Source organism: Hemibagrus wyckioides, linkage group LG19, assembly GCF_019097595.1.
Source record: "Hemibagrus wyckioides isolate EC202008001 linkage group LG19, SWU_Hwy_1.0, whole genome shotgun sequence".
Lineage (NCBI taxonomy): Eukaryota > Metazoa > Chordata > Actinopteri > Siluriformes > Bagridae > Hemibagrus > Hemibagrus wyckioides.
In genome coordinates this window covers 20689425-20707500 of record NC_080728.1, presented here as the reverse complement: position 1 = coordinate 20707500, position 18076 = coordinate 20689425, and the positions used below count along the sequence as shown (strand labels likewise).

General features: G+C 42.9%; 1 protein-coding gene across 18 annotated transcripts in view; it reads left to right on the top strand.

The window, feature by feature from the left end:
• The window catches only part of magi2a (membrane associated guanylate kinase, WW and PDZ domain containing 2a), a 168974-nt gene that overhangs the window by 50902 nt on the left and 99996 nt on the right, over window positions 1-18076 (top strand). Inside the window, exon 1 of one of the 18 annotated variants that reach the window (XM_058416832.1) lies at window positions 16369-16757. The exons of the other annotated variants lie outside the window; for them this stretch is intronic. Within the exon in view, the coding sequence (XP_058272815.1) occupies window positions 16739-16757 (19 nt within the window). The 5' untranslated portion in view covers window positions 16369-16738. Of the gene's footprint in view, window positions 1-16368; window positions 16758-18076 lie in introns of those variants that run through there. 18 annotated transcript variants of the gene reach the window in all.

The window sequence follows — 18076 nt, the reverse complement described above, 5'->3', positions numbered from 1 at the left end:
GTGTGTGTGTGTAAGCTAATCATTTGGAGGACTGGGTCAGGCATTTATTTGGCATGCTAACAGCGATTGATGCTATTTAATTAGCCGAGCCTGTCGGATCAGAACCCGTGTCGAAGAAATTAACAGCGAGTTCTTGTGTACAAACCAGGATGCTAATATCACTTCTTCAGTCCTAAAATAGTCTCAGAGAGGAACTTTTGTTTACATACTCACATTCACACGTGTACATGAGACAGCTGGTGTCACACACACCAACATTCACCATCACACACACACCAACATTCACCATCACACACACACACACCAACATTCACCATCACGCACACACCACCATTCACCATCACACACACACACCAACATTCACCATCACGCACACACCAACATTCACCATCACACACACACACCAACATTCACCATCACGCACACACCAACATTCACCATCACACACACACACCAACATTCACCATCACGCACACACCAACATTCACCATCACACACACACCAACATTCACCATCACACACACCAACATTCACCATCACACACACACCAACATTCACCATCACACACACCAACATTCACCATCACACACACACCAACATTCACCATCACACACACCAACATTCACCATCACACACACACATTCACCATCACACACACCAACATTCACCATCACACACACCAACATTCACCATCACACACACCAACATTCACCATCACACACACACACCAACATTCACCATCACACACACACCAACATTCACCATCACACACACCAACATTCACCATCACACACACACCAACATTCACCATCACACACACCAACATTCACCATCACACACACACCAACATTCACCATCACACACACCAACATTCACCATCACACACACACCAACATTCACCATCACACACACACCAACATTCACCATCACACACACACCAACATTCACCATCACACACACACCAACATTCACCATCACACACACACCAACATTCACCATCACACACACCAACATTCACCATCACACACACACCAACATTCACCATCACACACACCAACATTCACCATCACACACACACACCAACATTCACCATCTCACACACACACCAACATTCACCATCACACACACACCAACATTCACCATCACACACACCAACATTCACCATCACACACACCAACATTCACCATCACACACCAACATTCACCATCACACACCAACATTCACCATCACACACACCAACATTCACCATCACACACACACCAACATTCACCATCACACACACACACACCAACATTCACCATCACACACACACCAACATTCACCATCATCACACACACCAACATTCACCATCACACACACACCAACATTCACCATCACACACACACCAACATTCACCATCACACACACACCAACATTCACCATCACACACACACACACACCAACATTCACCATCACACACACACCAACATTCACCATCACACACACACCAACATTCACCATCACACACACACCAACATTCACCATCACACACACCAACATTCACCATCACACACACACCAACATTCACCATCACACACACCAACATTCACCATCACACACACCAACATTCACCATCACACACACACCAACATTCACCATCACACACACACACCAACATTCACCATCACACACACACACCAACATTCACCATCACACACACACCAACATTCACCATCACACACACACCAACATTCACCATCACACACACACCAACATTCACCATCACACACACACCATCACACACACCAACATTCACCATCACACACACCAACATTCACCATCACACACACACCAACATTCACCATCACACACCAACATTCACCATCACACACACCAACATTCACCATCACACACACACCAACATTCACCATCACACACACCAACATTCACCATCACACACACACCAACATTCACCATCACACACACCAACATTCACCATCACACACACACACACCAACATTCACCATCACACACACCAACATTCACCATCACACACACACCAACATTCACCATCACACACACCAACATTCACCATCACACACACACACCAACATTCACCATCACACACACACCAACATTCACCATCACACACACCGACATTCACCATCACACACACACACCAACATTCACCATCATCACACACCCCAACATTCACCATCACACACACCAACATTCACCATCACACACACACACCAACATTCACCATCACACACACCAACATTCACCATCACACACACACCAACATTCACCATCACACACACACCAACATTCACCATCACACACACACCAACATTCACCATCACACACACTAACATTCACCATCACACACACACACACCAACATTCACCATCACACACACACACCAACATTCAACATCACACACACCAACATTCACCATCACACACACACCAACATTCACCATCACACACACACACACACACCAACATTCACCATCACACACACACCAACATTCACCTTCACACACACCAACATTCACCTTCACACACACACACACACCAACATTCACCATCACACACACACACACCAACATTCACCATCACACACACACCAACATTCACCATCACACACACACACCAACATTCACCATCACACACACACCAACATTCACCATCACACACACCAACATTCACCATCACACACACACACACACACCAACATTCACCATCACACATACACCAACATTCACCATCACACACACACCAACATTCACCATCACACACACCAACATTCACCATCACACACACCAACATTCACCATCACACACACACACACACCAACATTCACCATCACACACACACCAACATTCACCATCACACACACACACACACCAACATTCACCATCACACACACACCAACATTCACCATCACACACACCAACATTCACCATCACACACACACCAACATTCACCATCACACACACACCAACATTCACCATCACACACACACCAACATTCACCATCACACACACACCAACATTCACCATCACACACACACACACACACACCAACATTCACCATCACACACACCAACATTCACCATCACACACACACCAACATTCACCATCACACACACACCAACATTCACCATCACACACACACACACACACCAACATTCACCACCACACACACACACCAACATTCACCATCACACACACACACACCCCAACATTCACCATCACACGCACACACACACACACACACCAACATTCACCATCACACACACACACACACCAACATTCACCATCACTTTAACATTTTCATGTAACTTTATTATGTTCAGTAAAAGAAATGAGCAGAGCAAGGTGAATTAATCAGTAAAAGTGTGTGTGTGTGTGTGTGTGTTCCTTCCATTCCTGCTCAGAATCATTCTACATAATCAGACTGTGACAGCTTTGAAACACTCGGATGAAGCCATAAACATGGTGATAACTCACTCTGTCTCCATTACATTCTCATCTTGTGATGCTGAATTGTAATAAGGAGCACAGCAGAACGCTCTTTCATAGACACACACACACACACCAACTCCAGCTCTATCTGTGGCGTATTTTCACTTGTCATTGGAGCAGTTCTGTTGACATCTTTGCGTGTCAGGGCGGATTGATGCAGTGTGTGTGATTGTCCTTGAGGGAGAAACGGAGATGGACTCCCTGCTGTTATGCGCAAATGTGTCACCTGTCAACTCTCGTCTAGGAGAACACGTCTCACTGAATTGCCCCATTGCGGCCGGATCAGGTTTTAAGGGACCGATTTTGTTCCTACTTCACTCTGTTAGACAACAAAAACAACAGAACTAAAGGCCATTCCACCTCTGGATTTCTTAATAAAGCAGCAGCGCATGCTTTTTTATCTGAGTGTTTGTTTTACCTGATATGTGGCATTCTTTATTGTCTAATCACTCCTATGCAGATCAGGTAACAACACAGGAACTTCAACAAATACCATTTGGGTCATGGTGCAGGAGATATGAATCGGAAAACAGTAGTGGAGGATCATATTGGGTAGCAAATCAGGTCATAAGACAGGGTACAGATTGGGAAATGTGTCATGGGACACTGATCGAGTCATAGTAGGTACAGATCAGGTAACAATTCCATTTGGGTAATAACAAAAGATATGCACTTGTGGTTACAACAGAAGAGGATGCAGATTGGGTAACAAGCCAGAAACACTGATTATAAGCAGGGTTGGTTAACAACGCAGGGTGTAGATCAGTTAAAGACAAATGGGATACCATGTAATGGGTAATGACATTAAGGATGTAGATTAGGTGAGGACATATACAGTAGGTGATGAGGAATTGGGTGAGGGCACAGGAGGTGAGGACTGGGTATGCGGGTTGGGCAAAACACATAATGATAACGGATGCAGATCATGTAACTTCAAAGGGAATGCAGATTTGGTTTTAGTCATGTAATAACACCAGGAGGTAAATCATGTAATGATACAGGGGATGCAGGTCATGTAATTATACTGGAGGCGCAGAGCAGGTAATGATTCTAGAGGCTCAGATCAGGTAGCAACACAGCAGGTGCATATCAGATAATGATGCGGGGTGAGGATTGGGTAATGTCAAATTAGATGCAGATCTGGTAATGTTATGTGGAGCACATATGTAGATATCAGGAATACTGATGAAGAAAAACACTAAGATTCACCATTAAACAGCAACATTCACCATCACACACACACCAACATTCACCATCACACACACACCAACATTCACCATCACACACACACCAACATTCACCATCACACACACACCAACATTCACCATCACACACACACCAACATTCACCATCACACACACACCAACATTCACCATCACACACACACCAACATTCACCATCACACACACCAACATTCACCATCACACACACACCAACATTCACCATCACACACACACCAACATTCACCATCACACACACCAACATTCACCATCACACACACCAACATTCTCAATCAACAACCAGCATTTTCCATTAAACAGTAACATTCACCATCACACACACACCAACATTCACCATCACACACACACCAACATTCACCATCACACACACCAACATTCACCATCACACACACACCAACATTCACCATCACACACACACCAACATTCACCATCACACACACCAACATTCACCATCACACACACACCAACATTCACCATCACACACACCAACATTCACCATCACACACACCAACATTCTCAATCAACAACCAGCATTTTCCATTAAACAGTAACATTCACCATCACACACACACCAACATTCACCATCACACACACACCAACATTCACCATCACACACACACCAACATTCACCATCACACACACCAACATTCACCATCACACACACCCCAACATTCACCATCACACACACACCAACATTCACCATCACACACACCAACATTCACCATCACACACACCAACATTCACCATCACACACACCAACATTCACCATCACACACCAACATTCACCATCACACACACCAACATTCACCATCACACACACACACACACACACACACACACCAACATTCACCATCACACACACACACACACCAACATTCACCATCACACACACACACCAACATTCACCATCACACACACCAACATTCACCCTCACACACACCAACATTCACCCTCACACACACCAACATTCACCATCACACACACACACACACCAACATTCACCCTCAAACACACCAACATTCACCATCACACACACACCAACATTCACCATCACACACACCAACATTCTCAATCAACAACCAGCATTTTCCATTAAACAGTAACATTCACCATCACACACACACCAACATTCACCATCACACACACACCAACATTCACCATCACACACACCAACATTCACCATCACACACACACCAACATTCACCATCACACACACACCAACATTCACCATCACACACACCAACATTCACCATCACACACACCAACATTCACCATCACACACACACCAACATTCACCATCACACACACACCAACATTCACCATCACACACACACCAACATTCACCATCACACACACCAACATTCACCATCACACACACCAACATTCACCATCACACACCAACATTCACCCTCACACACACCAACATTCACCTTCACACACACACACACACACACACACACACACACACACACACACACACACACCAACATTCACCATCACACACACACACACCAACATTCACCATCACACGCACACACACACACCAACATTCACCATCACACACACCAACATTCACCATCACACACACCAACATTCACCATCACACACACCAACATTCACCATCACACACACACACACACCAACATTCACCCTCAAACACACCAACATTCACCATCACACACACACCAACATTCACCATCACACACAGACACCAACATTCACCATCACACACACCAACATTCACCATCACACACACACCAACATTCACCATCACACACACCCACCAACATTCACCATCACACACACACAACAACATTCACCATCACACACAGACACCAACATTCACCCTCAAACACACCAACATTCACCCTCACACACACACACCAACATTCACCCTCAAACACACCAACATTCACCATCACGCACACCAACATTCACCATCACACACACCAACATTCACCATCACACACACACACCAACATTCACCATCACACACACACACACACCAACATTCACCCTCACACACACCAACATTCACCATCACACACACCAACATTCACCATCACACACACACACCAACATTCACCATCACACACACACACACACCAACATTCACCATGACACACACCAACATTCACCCTCACACACACACCAACATTCACCCTCAAACACACCAACATTCACCATCACACACACACCAACATTCACCATCACACACAGACACCAACATTCACCATCACACACACCAACATTCACCATCACACACACACCAACATTCACCATCACACACACACCAACATTCACCATCACACACACCAACATTCACCATCACACACACACAACAACATTCACCATCACACACAGACACCAACATTCACCCTCAAACACACCAACATTCACCCTCACACACACACACCAACATTCACCCTCAAACACACCAACATTCACCATCACGCACACCAACATTCACCATCACACACACCAACATTCACCATCACACACACACACCAACATTCACCATCACACACACACACACACCAACATTCACCCTCACACACACCAACATTCACCCTCACACACACCAACATTCACCATCACACACACACCAACATTCACCATCACACACCAACATTCACCATCACACACACCAACATTCACCCTCTCACACACACACACACACACACCAACATTCACCATCACACACACACACACCAACATTCACCATCTCACACACACACACACACACACCCACCCCTATCTTCAGGAGGATCATCAGTGTGATCTGAATGTAGGTGAGTTGAGGTTTGATGTCCGGAGAGTGAATGTTGACTGGGTGAATGTTTGATGCGAATGCTTCCTGTCATGATTGAACAAGAACCTTTTGTACGAGGTGTTCCTGCTTTAAGTGTTTTTTTTTTCTGGGAAAGGACTCGGGTCCTTCTGTCCTAATGAGAGCCGTGACTCACTCACCACTGCTGAGTCATGCTGTGAACCTGATTAGTGTGGAATACGTCTGTGTGTGTGTGTGTGTGTGTGTGTGTGTGTGTGTGTGTGGTAATAGTGCATTGCCCAGAACATGCGCATTGGAAGTTTTTATCCTACACCATCCATCTTAGTGACATAAAGATTTCATTTCAGAGAGCAAAAGCAGGACTCGTAATTTTTTCTGTCTCGCATTCCGTCTAGCTTACAGAGGCTAAAAGCAACATGGTCATTAAGGTCTCCCTGAATGGTGAAGAATGAATTAAACATACACACTACACACACACACACACACATATGCGCATGCGAGACAGGAAGTGGCTTTGCCGAAGCGTGTGTGTGCCGATGTTTTTGTTTTCTCTTTGAGAAGCACGAGGCGCCTGAGCAAACACGATAAGAAGCTTCATTATAACTGAGCACTGGGGCAGCAGGTATACACACTCTCGGAACAGTCCTCCACTTATCTCAGCTACACACACTTCAGCAGTGTCACTGTCCAAAACACTACACACTCTCTCACACACACACACACACACACACACACACACACACACACACACACACATATATATATATTCCAAAGTTGTCAACTGTCAGAGGAAAAGTCAAGGCTACTTATAACCTTAAATTCACACTCCAGCATCACTTTGTCTCTTGTGGCCATGTAGCAAAGTGCTAATATTTCAGCTTGTAAGCAAATTCAAATTTTATTCAAATTAAAATTGTATTTGTCACATACACAATCGTACACGCTTTTTTATGTCTGTCCTTGTTGTAAAAAATAGTCTGATTGTTCTAAAAAAAAAATTCGATCCAGAAAAAAAAGGAATTGATATATATAATAAATATTTTAGGGATAAAATAGTTAATTTACTTTAAACTTTATAATTTTTTTTCCTTCTTTGTTTCTATACTTCTGTAAAGCTGCTTTGAGACAATGTCCAATGTTAAAAGCGCTAGACAAATAAATTAAATTGAATTGAAATAAAATAAAATAAAATAAAATAAAATAGAATGTTTAAGTAAATAATTGAATAAATAATAAATAATTAAATGAATGAATACATTAATTAAATTAAATGAATTGAATGAACAAATGAACAAATAAATTAAATGAAGAAATAAATAAAATAAATTAAACAAACAAATAAATTAAATGAATTGAATTGAAATAAAATCAATTAAATATGAACAAATGAACAAATAAATTAAATGAATATGTATCAAATAATAAGATAAATTAAAGGAACAAATAAATAAAATCAATTGAATATGAACAAATAAATTAATTGAATTGAAATGAAATAAAATAGAATATTTAAGGAAATAAAGTGTTAATGAGTGGGTATAAACCGGGATAAGGAGCATGCACTGGCTTTCTTTTCTTTTTTTCTTTTTTAGTTTGAATCTTTCGGCTCTTCTGCTGATGCCATCATCAATCATCCTGAACCTAATTGGCACAAGCTGCTTCTGATCAAAAGTCTCTCAAACACTCTACTTTTTATTAGGCTGGAGGAGGAGGAGCGAGAGTTGGAGGATGAAGGAAGGAGGATAAAAATAAAATAAGGAACAGGGAAGGAGTGATTGATGAACGGATAATGGAAAGAGGAGTTATGGTAGGGGCAGTTATGGTGTAGGATGGGGAATTGAAGATGGATAACGGATTAAAGAGGATGAAGGATGATGGGTGGAGTGTGAAGAATGAAGATGGAGGAGTAGGGAGGATGGAGGAGGAAGAATCAGATGAAGAATGCGACATGGAGCATGAGGTGATTGAGTTTGAAGAATGAATGGAGGATGGATGAGGAATCGAGGATGGAAAGTGGAGGATAAAGGGTGGAGAATGATAGATGAGTGATGGAGGAACTGGAGTAGAAGGTGGGGGATGAAATAGAGAATGAAAGATTGAGGATAGAAGATAAAGATTGAGGATGGAGGATTGAAAGTAAAAAAGGATGAAGATGATGGGTGGAGGATGCAGTGAGAAGAATGAATGGAGGATGAAGATGAAAAGTGAAGGATGCAGTAAGAAGAATGAATGGAGGATGAAGATGAAGAGTGAAGGATGCAGTAAGAAGAATGAATGGAGGGTGAAGATGAAGAGTGAAGGATGCAGTAAGAAGAATGAATGGAGGATGAAGATGAAGAGTGAAGGATGCAGTAAGAAGAATGAATGGAGGATGAAGATGAAGAGTGAAGGATGCAGTAAGAAGAATGAATGGAGGATGAAGATGAAGAGTGAAGGATGCAGTAAGAAGAATGAATGGAGGATGAAGATGAAGAGTGAAGGATGCAGTAAGAAGAATGAATGGAGGATGAAGATGAAGAGTGAAGGATGCAGTAAGAAGAATGAATGGAGGATGAAGATGACGGGTGGAGGACGCAGTAGAAAGAATGAATGGAGGATGAAGATGATGGGTGGAGGACGCAGTAGGAAGAATGAATGAAGGATGAAGATGATGGGTGGAGCACGCAGTAGGAAGATTGAATGAAGGATGAAGATGATGGGTGGAGGATGCAGGTGGGAGGAATGATGGAGGTTGGATGAGGGAATTGAAGACGGAGGAATTAGAGTACAGATGGAGGAAGAATAAAGAATGGAGGATAAGAGATAAAGAATGAAAGATGGGAGGATGGAGGATGAAGGGCGGGTGAAAGAAAAGCTGTGAGTTAAGGTCTGTTTTTCCTGGAAGTTACTCCAGGCTGTTTTTACCTTCTAAAAGTCGAACCTTGGCATTAATGAACGTCTCGCTCGTGTCACTATATCTCCAGAGTGCGTCTGTATTTATCTCATTTTCTCCCATCAGAGGTGACACTGTACTTTACTGTTATTAAGCTCTTTATCTTCCATCCAGCCATCCGTCCGTCCGTGCCTTCGCTCCCACCATCCTTTCAGCTTTTAACCTGTCAGCATGATGAAGTGCCTCCATTTTGGATTTATCTGATTGAACAGCTATAACCACCTCAGAGGGGCCGGATTTCATCAAGCCGCAAACGTTATGTATTTTTCTTCCTTGGATTAAAAAATAAAAAGAGTAAAGCTGGACTTTAATGATTGAACTCATGGACTGAAACAAATGGACAGCTGAGTGAATGCAGGGTTTATAAACACAGTGCTACAAGAGGTTCTGTAACACCAGAGACTCAGGTGCTTTTACATTTGGTTCTGGGCTTCTTGGGGGCAGGGCAGAGGGGTGGAGCTTATTACATTTACATTTCTGGCATTTGGCAGACTCCAGAATCTTATTTTATACAAATGAGTAATTGAGAGTTAAGTTGCTCATGGGTCCAGCAGTGGCAGCTTGGTGGACCTGGGATTCAAACTCACAACCGCCTGATTAATAGTCCAACACTTTATCCACAAAGCTACCACATCCTTATTAGCACAGAGATGCTCCATTTAAAGATTTATAAACGTGGCTCAGAAACGTCACAAAATTTGGCAAGACTTGGCATTGAATGAATGTTTTTGCATGAACTTAAATACAGTGACCACTATGACCGATATGAAGCGTATGTAAACTGTATGACTGCTTACAAAGAACTGACCCAAGCCAAGCATTCCATGTCAAGGGTCCTCACAGGAAGTCGTGCCACCAAGCTTGGGCTAAAAATGGAACAGAGCACCCACGCCACCAATCTGTCAATAAAGAAACACCCCAATAATCACCTAGCTTTTGAACGCATGCTGAAGACAACATCAGTATCGTGGGTCGACTCTTTTTAATCAGCTTTCACTGACTGAAAAAAAATTTGTAAAATTCGTTAACTCGCTTAGCTCGGCTTTCCACTGACGCTAACAAGTTTTGAACGTCTAATGGATGTACGCGCGACTTAGCCAGCATTTGGTTCGGTTCGTCCGTATTGCAAAAATGGTTCATATACAGATGCAAATTTCTTGCAAACTTCCAGTTCTTAAGGCGACTATTAGCAGGGGAGGGAACTTGTATGCCGAGGTTCCACTGTATTCCGTTTTATAAAAACCGACTGAAACATTTTAGAGCTGCAGTAAGCAATCTTGTAAACCAGTGGACTCAAGGACATTCTGAGGTTGTCTCACAGCTCCAGGAAATTAAGATTATTTTCCACATTAGCGTCCTCGGATATCGTCCGTGATGCGATTTCCTCTCATACGGATACACTCAGGGATTTGCCAGAGGACAGAGGGAGGTCCTTCTCCCCGCCGTGTTTGGATATCAATATGGCGGCTATCTGACACCGGCGAATAAGTGCTGGAACGGACAGAGCTGATTTGTCTGTGGGGAAAATTGGATTAGGTTCACTGTCGAGCAGAAGTGTGCTACATGGGGAGGGAGTTTAATGCACCCCCTCGTCTTTCACTCCGTCTTTCTTCCTCGCTCTGTCTTTCTCCGGCCACGAGAAAGGTGACGGGATTTAATTACATTGGCAAAGTTGGTCCACTTTTTTAAAATGATCTAATTAAGAGCTAGAGGAGGACTGAGGGTGGAGGATGAAAGATGGAGGATAGAAAAAAAAGGAACGATTGATGATGAAGAACAGATAGCGGAGAAAGAGTTTCTGTAGGGTAAAGAATAGATGGGGAATTGAGGAAGGATAAAGAATAAAAGACGGTGAAGGATGAAGGGTGGAGTGTGAAGAATAAGGAGGTGAGGATGCAGGATAAAGGATATGGAGTATGGAATATGGGGGGGATGGATCACAAATAAAGAATAGAGGATGAAAATGAAAGAGGGATAGATGATTAGGGTTTGTATAAGGAATTGAGGATGGAGGATTAAGGGTGGAGAATGGCAGATGAAAGATGGAGGAATCAGAGTAATATGGAGAAAGAAGGATTGCAAATAAAGGATGAAGGATAGAAGATAAAGAATGAAACAAGGAGGATGGGGGGATAAAAACCAAGATGTAGGATGACGGGTGGAGGATGCAGTATGAAGAATGAATTAAGGATGAAAATGAAGGATGGAGGATGACAGGTGAAAGTTGGATGATAATATGGAGAATGAAGGATTGCAAATAAAGAATGGAGCATGAATGATGGATGGAGTCTGAAAGATGGAGAAGGAATGGAAGATAAAGTAGCAGGAATAGAGGATGAGAATAAAGGGTGGATGATGGGTGGTAGAGGATGAGGAAGTGAGGATGGGAGGTAGAGGAGTGAAGGATGGAGGAAGCAGATGAGGGGAAGGGAGGGAGTAAGGTGGGAGATAGGAGGACATTAGATGGAGGAAACAAGAATGATAGGTACAGGATGGAGGATATGGAGTGGAAGATGAAGTGCAGTGGATGGAGGATGACAGATAAATGATGGAGGGATAAAGAGGAAGGATGTAGTCAAGAATGGTGGAAGTTAAAGGATTGAGGAGGAAGTATGACGGATTGAGCTTCCAGTCCCAGGAGCTGCTCAGTCCCATGTTTCGTCACCTGGATGTATTTTTGGAATCAGTTATTTTGGAATTCAAGGAGGTCAGTATGATGTCATAACGTGTGAAGGAGGTCAGTATGATGTCATAACGTGTGAAGGAGGTCAGTATGATGTCATAACGTGTGAAGGAGGTCAGTATGATGTCATAATGTGTGAAGGAGGTCAGTATGATGTCATAACGTGTGAAGGGGGTCAGTATGATGTCATTCCGTGTGAAGGAGGTCAGTATGATGTCATAACGTGTGAAGGAGGTCAGTATGATGTCATAACGTGTGAAGGAGGTCAGAATGATGTCATTCCGTGTGAAGGAGGTCAGTATGATGTCATAACGTGTGAAGGAGGTCAGTATGATGTCATAACATGTGAAGTAGGTCAGTATGATGTCATGCCATGTGAAGGAGGTCAGTATGATGTCATAACATGTGAAGGAGGTCAGTATGATGTCATAACGTGTGAAGGAGGTCAGTATGATGTCATTCCGTGTGAAGGAGGTCAGTATGATGTTATAACGTGTGAAGGAGGTCAGTATGATGTCATAACGTGTGAAGGAGGTCAGTATGATGTCATAACGTGAGAAGGAGGTCAGTATGATGTCATAACGTGTGAAGGAGGTCAGTATGATGTCATAACGTGTGAAGGAGGTCAGTATGATGTCATGTCGTGTGAAGGAGGTCAGTATGATGTCATGCCGTGTGAAGGAGGTCAGTATGATGTCATAACATGTGAAGGAGGTCAGTATGATGTCATAACGTGTGAAGGAGGTCAGTATGATGTCATAACATGTGAAGGAGGTCAGTATGATGTCATAACATGCGAAGGAGGTTAGTATGATGTCATAATGTGTGAAGGAGGTCAGTATGATGTCATAACATGTGAAGGAGGTCAGTATGATGTCATAATGTGAGAAGGAGGTCAGTATGATGTCATAACATGTGAAGGAGGTCAGTATGATGTCATAACATGCGAAGGAGGTCAGTATGATGTCATAATGTGTGAAGGAGGTCAGTATGATGTCATAACATGTGAAGGAGGTCAGTATGATGTCATAATGTGAGAAGGAGGTCAGTATGATGTCATAACATGAGAAGGAGGTCAGTATGATGTCATCTCAGTGCTCTTGTATGATTGTTCAGTGTGCATGGCAGTGTGACTCTGAGATTCAGATTATTTAATAAATATCTAAAAGTATTGAAGATTTTAAAGACCAGATCGATATCTACTTAACGCTTGAATCTAATCAATAAGACTCCGCCCGAGCGCCGCTTTTATCTGAGATGAAACGGAATCCAGGCCGAGAAGAGAGACACAGTGGAGGTTTGAATTTCTTGAAGAAAAGACTTTAACATTCCTGTGTGATGTAGGAGTTCAGGAGGTCTGTAATGAAACTCCGCCCACGTCACCTCGAGATGTTTCTCTAACGTCCATCAGGTGCTGAAGTCCAGATCTCTCCTGGATGACTTCATTGTGTTCAAAATAAAATCTCAAAATCTCTAAAACACACTAACATCTCGCTCCTTTACCTACACCGCGATAAAACTCCAAAAGTAATGGCACCCTTACACATTCTTTCAATTATAGAACCATTTTAATAGAAAAGACTAAATTCATCGCTCTGTAAGCAGTCTCCAGAGAACCACCGCTTTGAGAAAAGGTTCTTTTGGCTAAGAATAGAACCCCAGGGATCTCTAGAACTTCTTTTTCCAAGAGTGTCTCCCCTCTGACACTGGAGACTCCTTTCAGAAAACCTCAGCAAATTCAAATGTATTCTAACAGTGACGGTTTTCGTCTCTGTGTTTTGTTGACAGTTTTTTCCTAGAATGCTGTTCATGTCAGTCTGACATGGTCCGGTTGGTTAGGTTCAGAACTTACTTGATAGACTGTTAGTTTGTTACTTGTCATGATTTGCTTCATGAGGCGATGTGTCCTGGTGTTCCACAAGGTTCTGCTGTAGGTGCAGTACTGTTTTCATTACTGTGATATACGGAAAATTAGCAAAATTGCTAACATTCCAGTGTTTAACTTATAAGTCAGGATTCCCTGAGACAAAATAATAAAAAGAATTAAATTCCGGTTTATGTTGCACTTTAAATGTTTTTATTTGACTCCTTAAAGGAATGTGACATTCAAATTTAAACACCAAAACCAAAAGCTCTGCTTTTTGTAAACAGTCGAAGTTTCTTTAGTGTCCCAGAGTCAGAAATCTTTAACCCCTGATTGGTCAGAATTTGTTGATTCATATAACAGCAGCTCTGAGAGTTGCACAGGTTACAGAATACGTTAGCATTACTATAGCAACAGCACGTTCACAGGGGCGTGTACATGAGACGCTCCACGTAAACGTGGTTAAGAAAAAAAATGGTGACATGGTGAAGTTTTGTAAGCAGATGTTCATGGAAGGAGTCTCCAGCATCAGAGGTCATTTGTGAAAAAACAGAAAGAAGAAGCTTTAGCTAGCAGATCTTTTAGCTTTATGTGGAACAATCAAAAGCAAGACGACATTCGGTGCTCCGGTTCCTTCTGAACATTGGAGCATCAAGCATACAGAGTGTGAAGTTTTCCAAATAAAAGCAATAAAAACGAACAGGAATTAAAAGTGTCTGCTCCTCCACTAGGGGGCAGAATAGAGCAGAATGCGCTGATGATTCTTCATTAAAACACAACACTGTAACCAAACCAACTCTTATTTCTAGCTTCAAGATAACTCCAGACACGTTGTAGTGAAGCTGCTCATGTTATTGCTCACTAAAGAGGTGTTTTTGAGCTACTGACGCTCCATTGCTAATTGTTAACTAGCGCTCAGTGAAGACTTTTCCTCATGTAGCACGACTCACACCTGAACAAACACAACCCCAGCGAGTGATAGACTGAAAATCACATCACAGCACCACAGCAGTGAGACTCACGAGACGGATGTGTGGAGCCCGAGCTGCTTTAGTCCTGAATAAACGCACTGAATACTAAGATAAACAGATTGTCATTCATCTCTCTGTCTCTCTCTCTCTCTCTCTCTCTCTCTCGCTCTCTCTCTCTCACATTCTCTCAACACGTGTTGATGAATGGAGATAGTGGAGCTCACTGACATCATCCCTCTCTCTTCTCTTATCTCTCTCACATCTCTCTCTCTCTCTCACTCTCTCTCTCTCTTTCAGTTTTTCACAGTCACATCACACCCTGCTGTTTGTCATTCCCTGTTCTGCTTGCTGGATGTTGGGATGTCGGCTAGTCAATGCTAAACGCCCGTTAGCTCTCTCTCTCTCTCTCTCTCTCTCTCTCTCTCTCTCTCTCTGTATTTCCCGGATGGCAGGAGATGAGAGAATGAGTGAGGTTGTTTCTCATAGATAGCCTTCACACACTGTTAAACCGCTTCAGTTCTTTTTTTTTCTTCCGTCTCCGCTTCCGTTCCTTCCTTCCCTCCTTCCTTCCTTGAGCGATTGTCTTAATCCTCGTGCGCTTTTGCATGTCAGTGGAGACTAAAAGCGCTGGCTTTTCTGTCAGGAGTTGGAAAGGAAAGCTGTAGAGACAGAGAGAGAGACAGAGTGTGTAGTGCAGCCCAGATGCCAAAGAAAAGCCGGAGTGGGATTTATCGGGATACGGAGCGGGATGATGTCCCTGATCAGAGGTACGTGTGAAAACGTTACTCTACAGAAAGAAAAGATTAATAACTCAACTCCTTAATATCTCTAGTTAGTGTGTTCGCTGATTGTTCCTGAGTGCTAGCATGAATGGTGTTGTAGATTATATTGTTGCATTCAGTTTTGAGATGGAAAAAAATTTTTTACTTCAAATCTAATTTATGTTGCACTTTACATCAGAACCTGCAGAATTTCACCATTTTGCCATGGCAGATTCACATAAAATCAAGCAAACTCCCATGTGTTCTGAGAATGTAGCGACTTTTCAGAAGCACACAGATTTGTTGCAAGACTCGTCATGTGATGTCACATTAGCTCTATGAGTACAGCTCTGTGAGGACACCTCTGTGAGTGAGTACAGCTCTATAAGCTCTGTGTGTACAGCTCGGTGAGTACAGCTCTATGAGTACAGCTCTATGAGCGAGTACAGCTCTATGAATACAGCTCTGTGAGTACAGCTCTACGAGGACAGCTCTATGAGTGAGTACAGCTCTATGAATACAGCTCTGTGAGTACAGCTCTATGAATACAGCTCTGTGAGTACAGCTCTACGAGGACAGCTCTATGAGTGAGTACAGCTCTATGAATACAGCTCTGTGAGTACAGCTCTATGAATACAGCTCTGTGAGTACAGCTCTATGAGTACAGCTCTATGAATACAGCTCTGTGAGTGCAGCTCTTTGAGTACAGCTCTATGAGTACAGCTCTATGAATACAGCTCTGTGAGTGCAGCTCTTTGAGAACAGCTCTTTGAGTACAGCTCTATGATTACAGCTCTGTGAGTGCAGCTCTTTGAGTACAGCTCTATGATTACAGCTCTATGATTACAGCTCTGTGAGTGCAGCCCTATGAGTGAGTACAGCTCTTTGAGTACAGCTCTATAAGTACAGCTCTATGAATACAGCTCTATGTTACAGGTCTGTGAATACAACTCTAGGATTACAGTCCTGTAAGCACAGCTCTATGAAGACAGCTCTATCAGTGAGTACAGCTATATGAGGACAGCTCTGTGAGTACAACTCTATGAGTACAGCTCTGTAAGTACAGCTCTATGAGGACAGCTCAGTAAGTACAGCTCTATGAAGACAGCTCTATCAATGAGTACAGCTCTATAAGTACAGCCCTGTATGTACAGCTCTATGAAGACAGCTCTATGAGTGAGTACAGCTCTATAAGTGCAGCCCTGTGAGTACAGCTCTATGAGGACAGCTCTGTGAGTACAGCTCTATGAATACAGCTCTATGATTGCAGCTCTATGAGTACAGCTCTGTGAGTGCAGCCCTATGAGTGAGTACAGCTCTTTGAG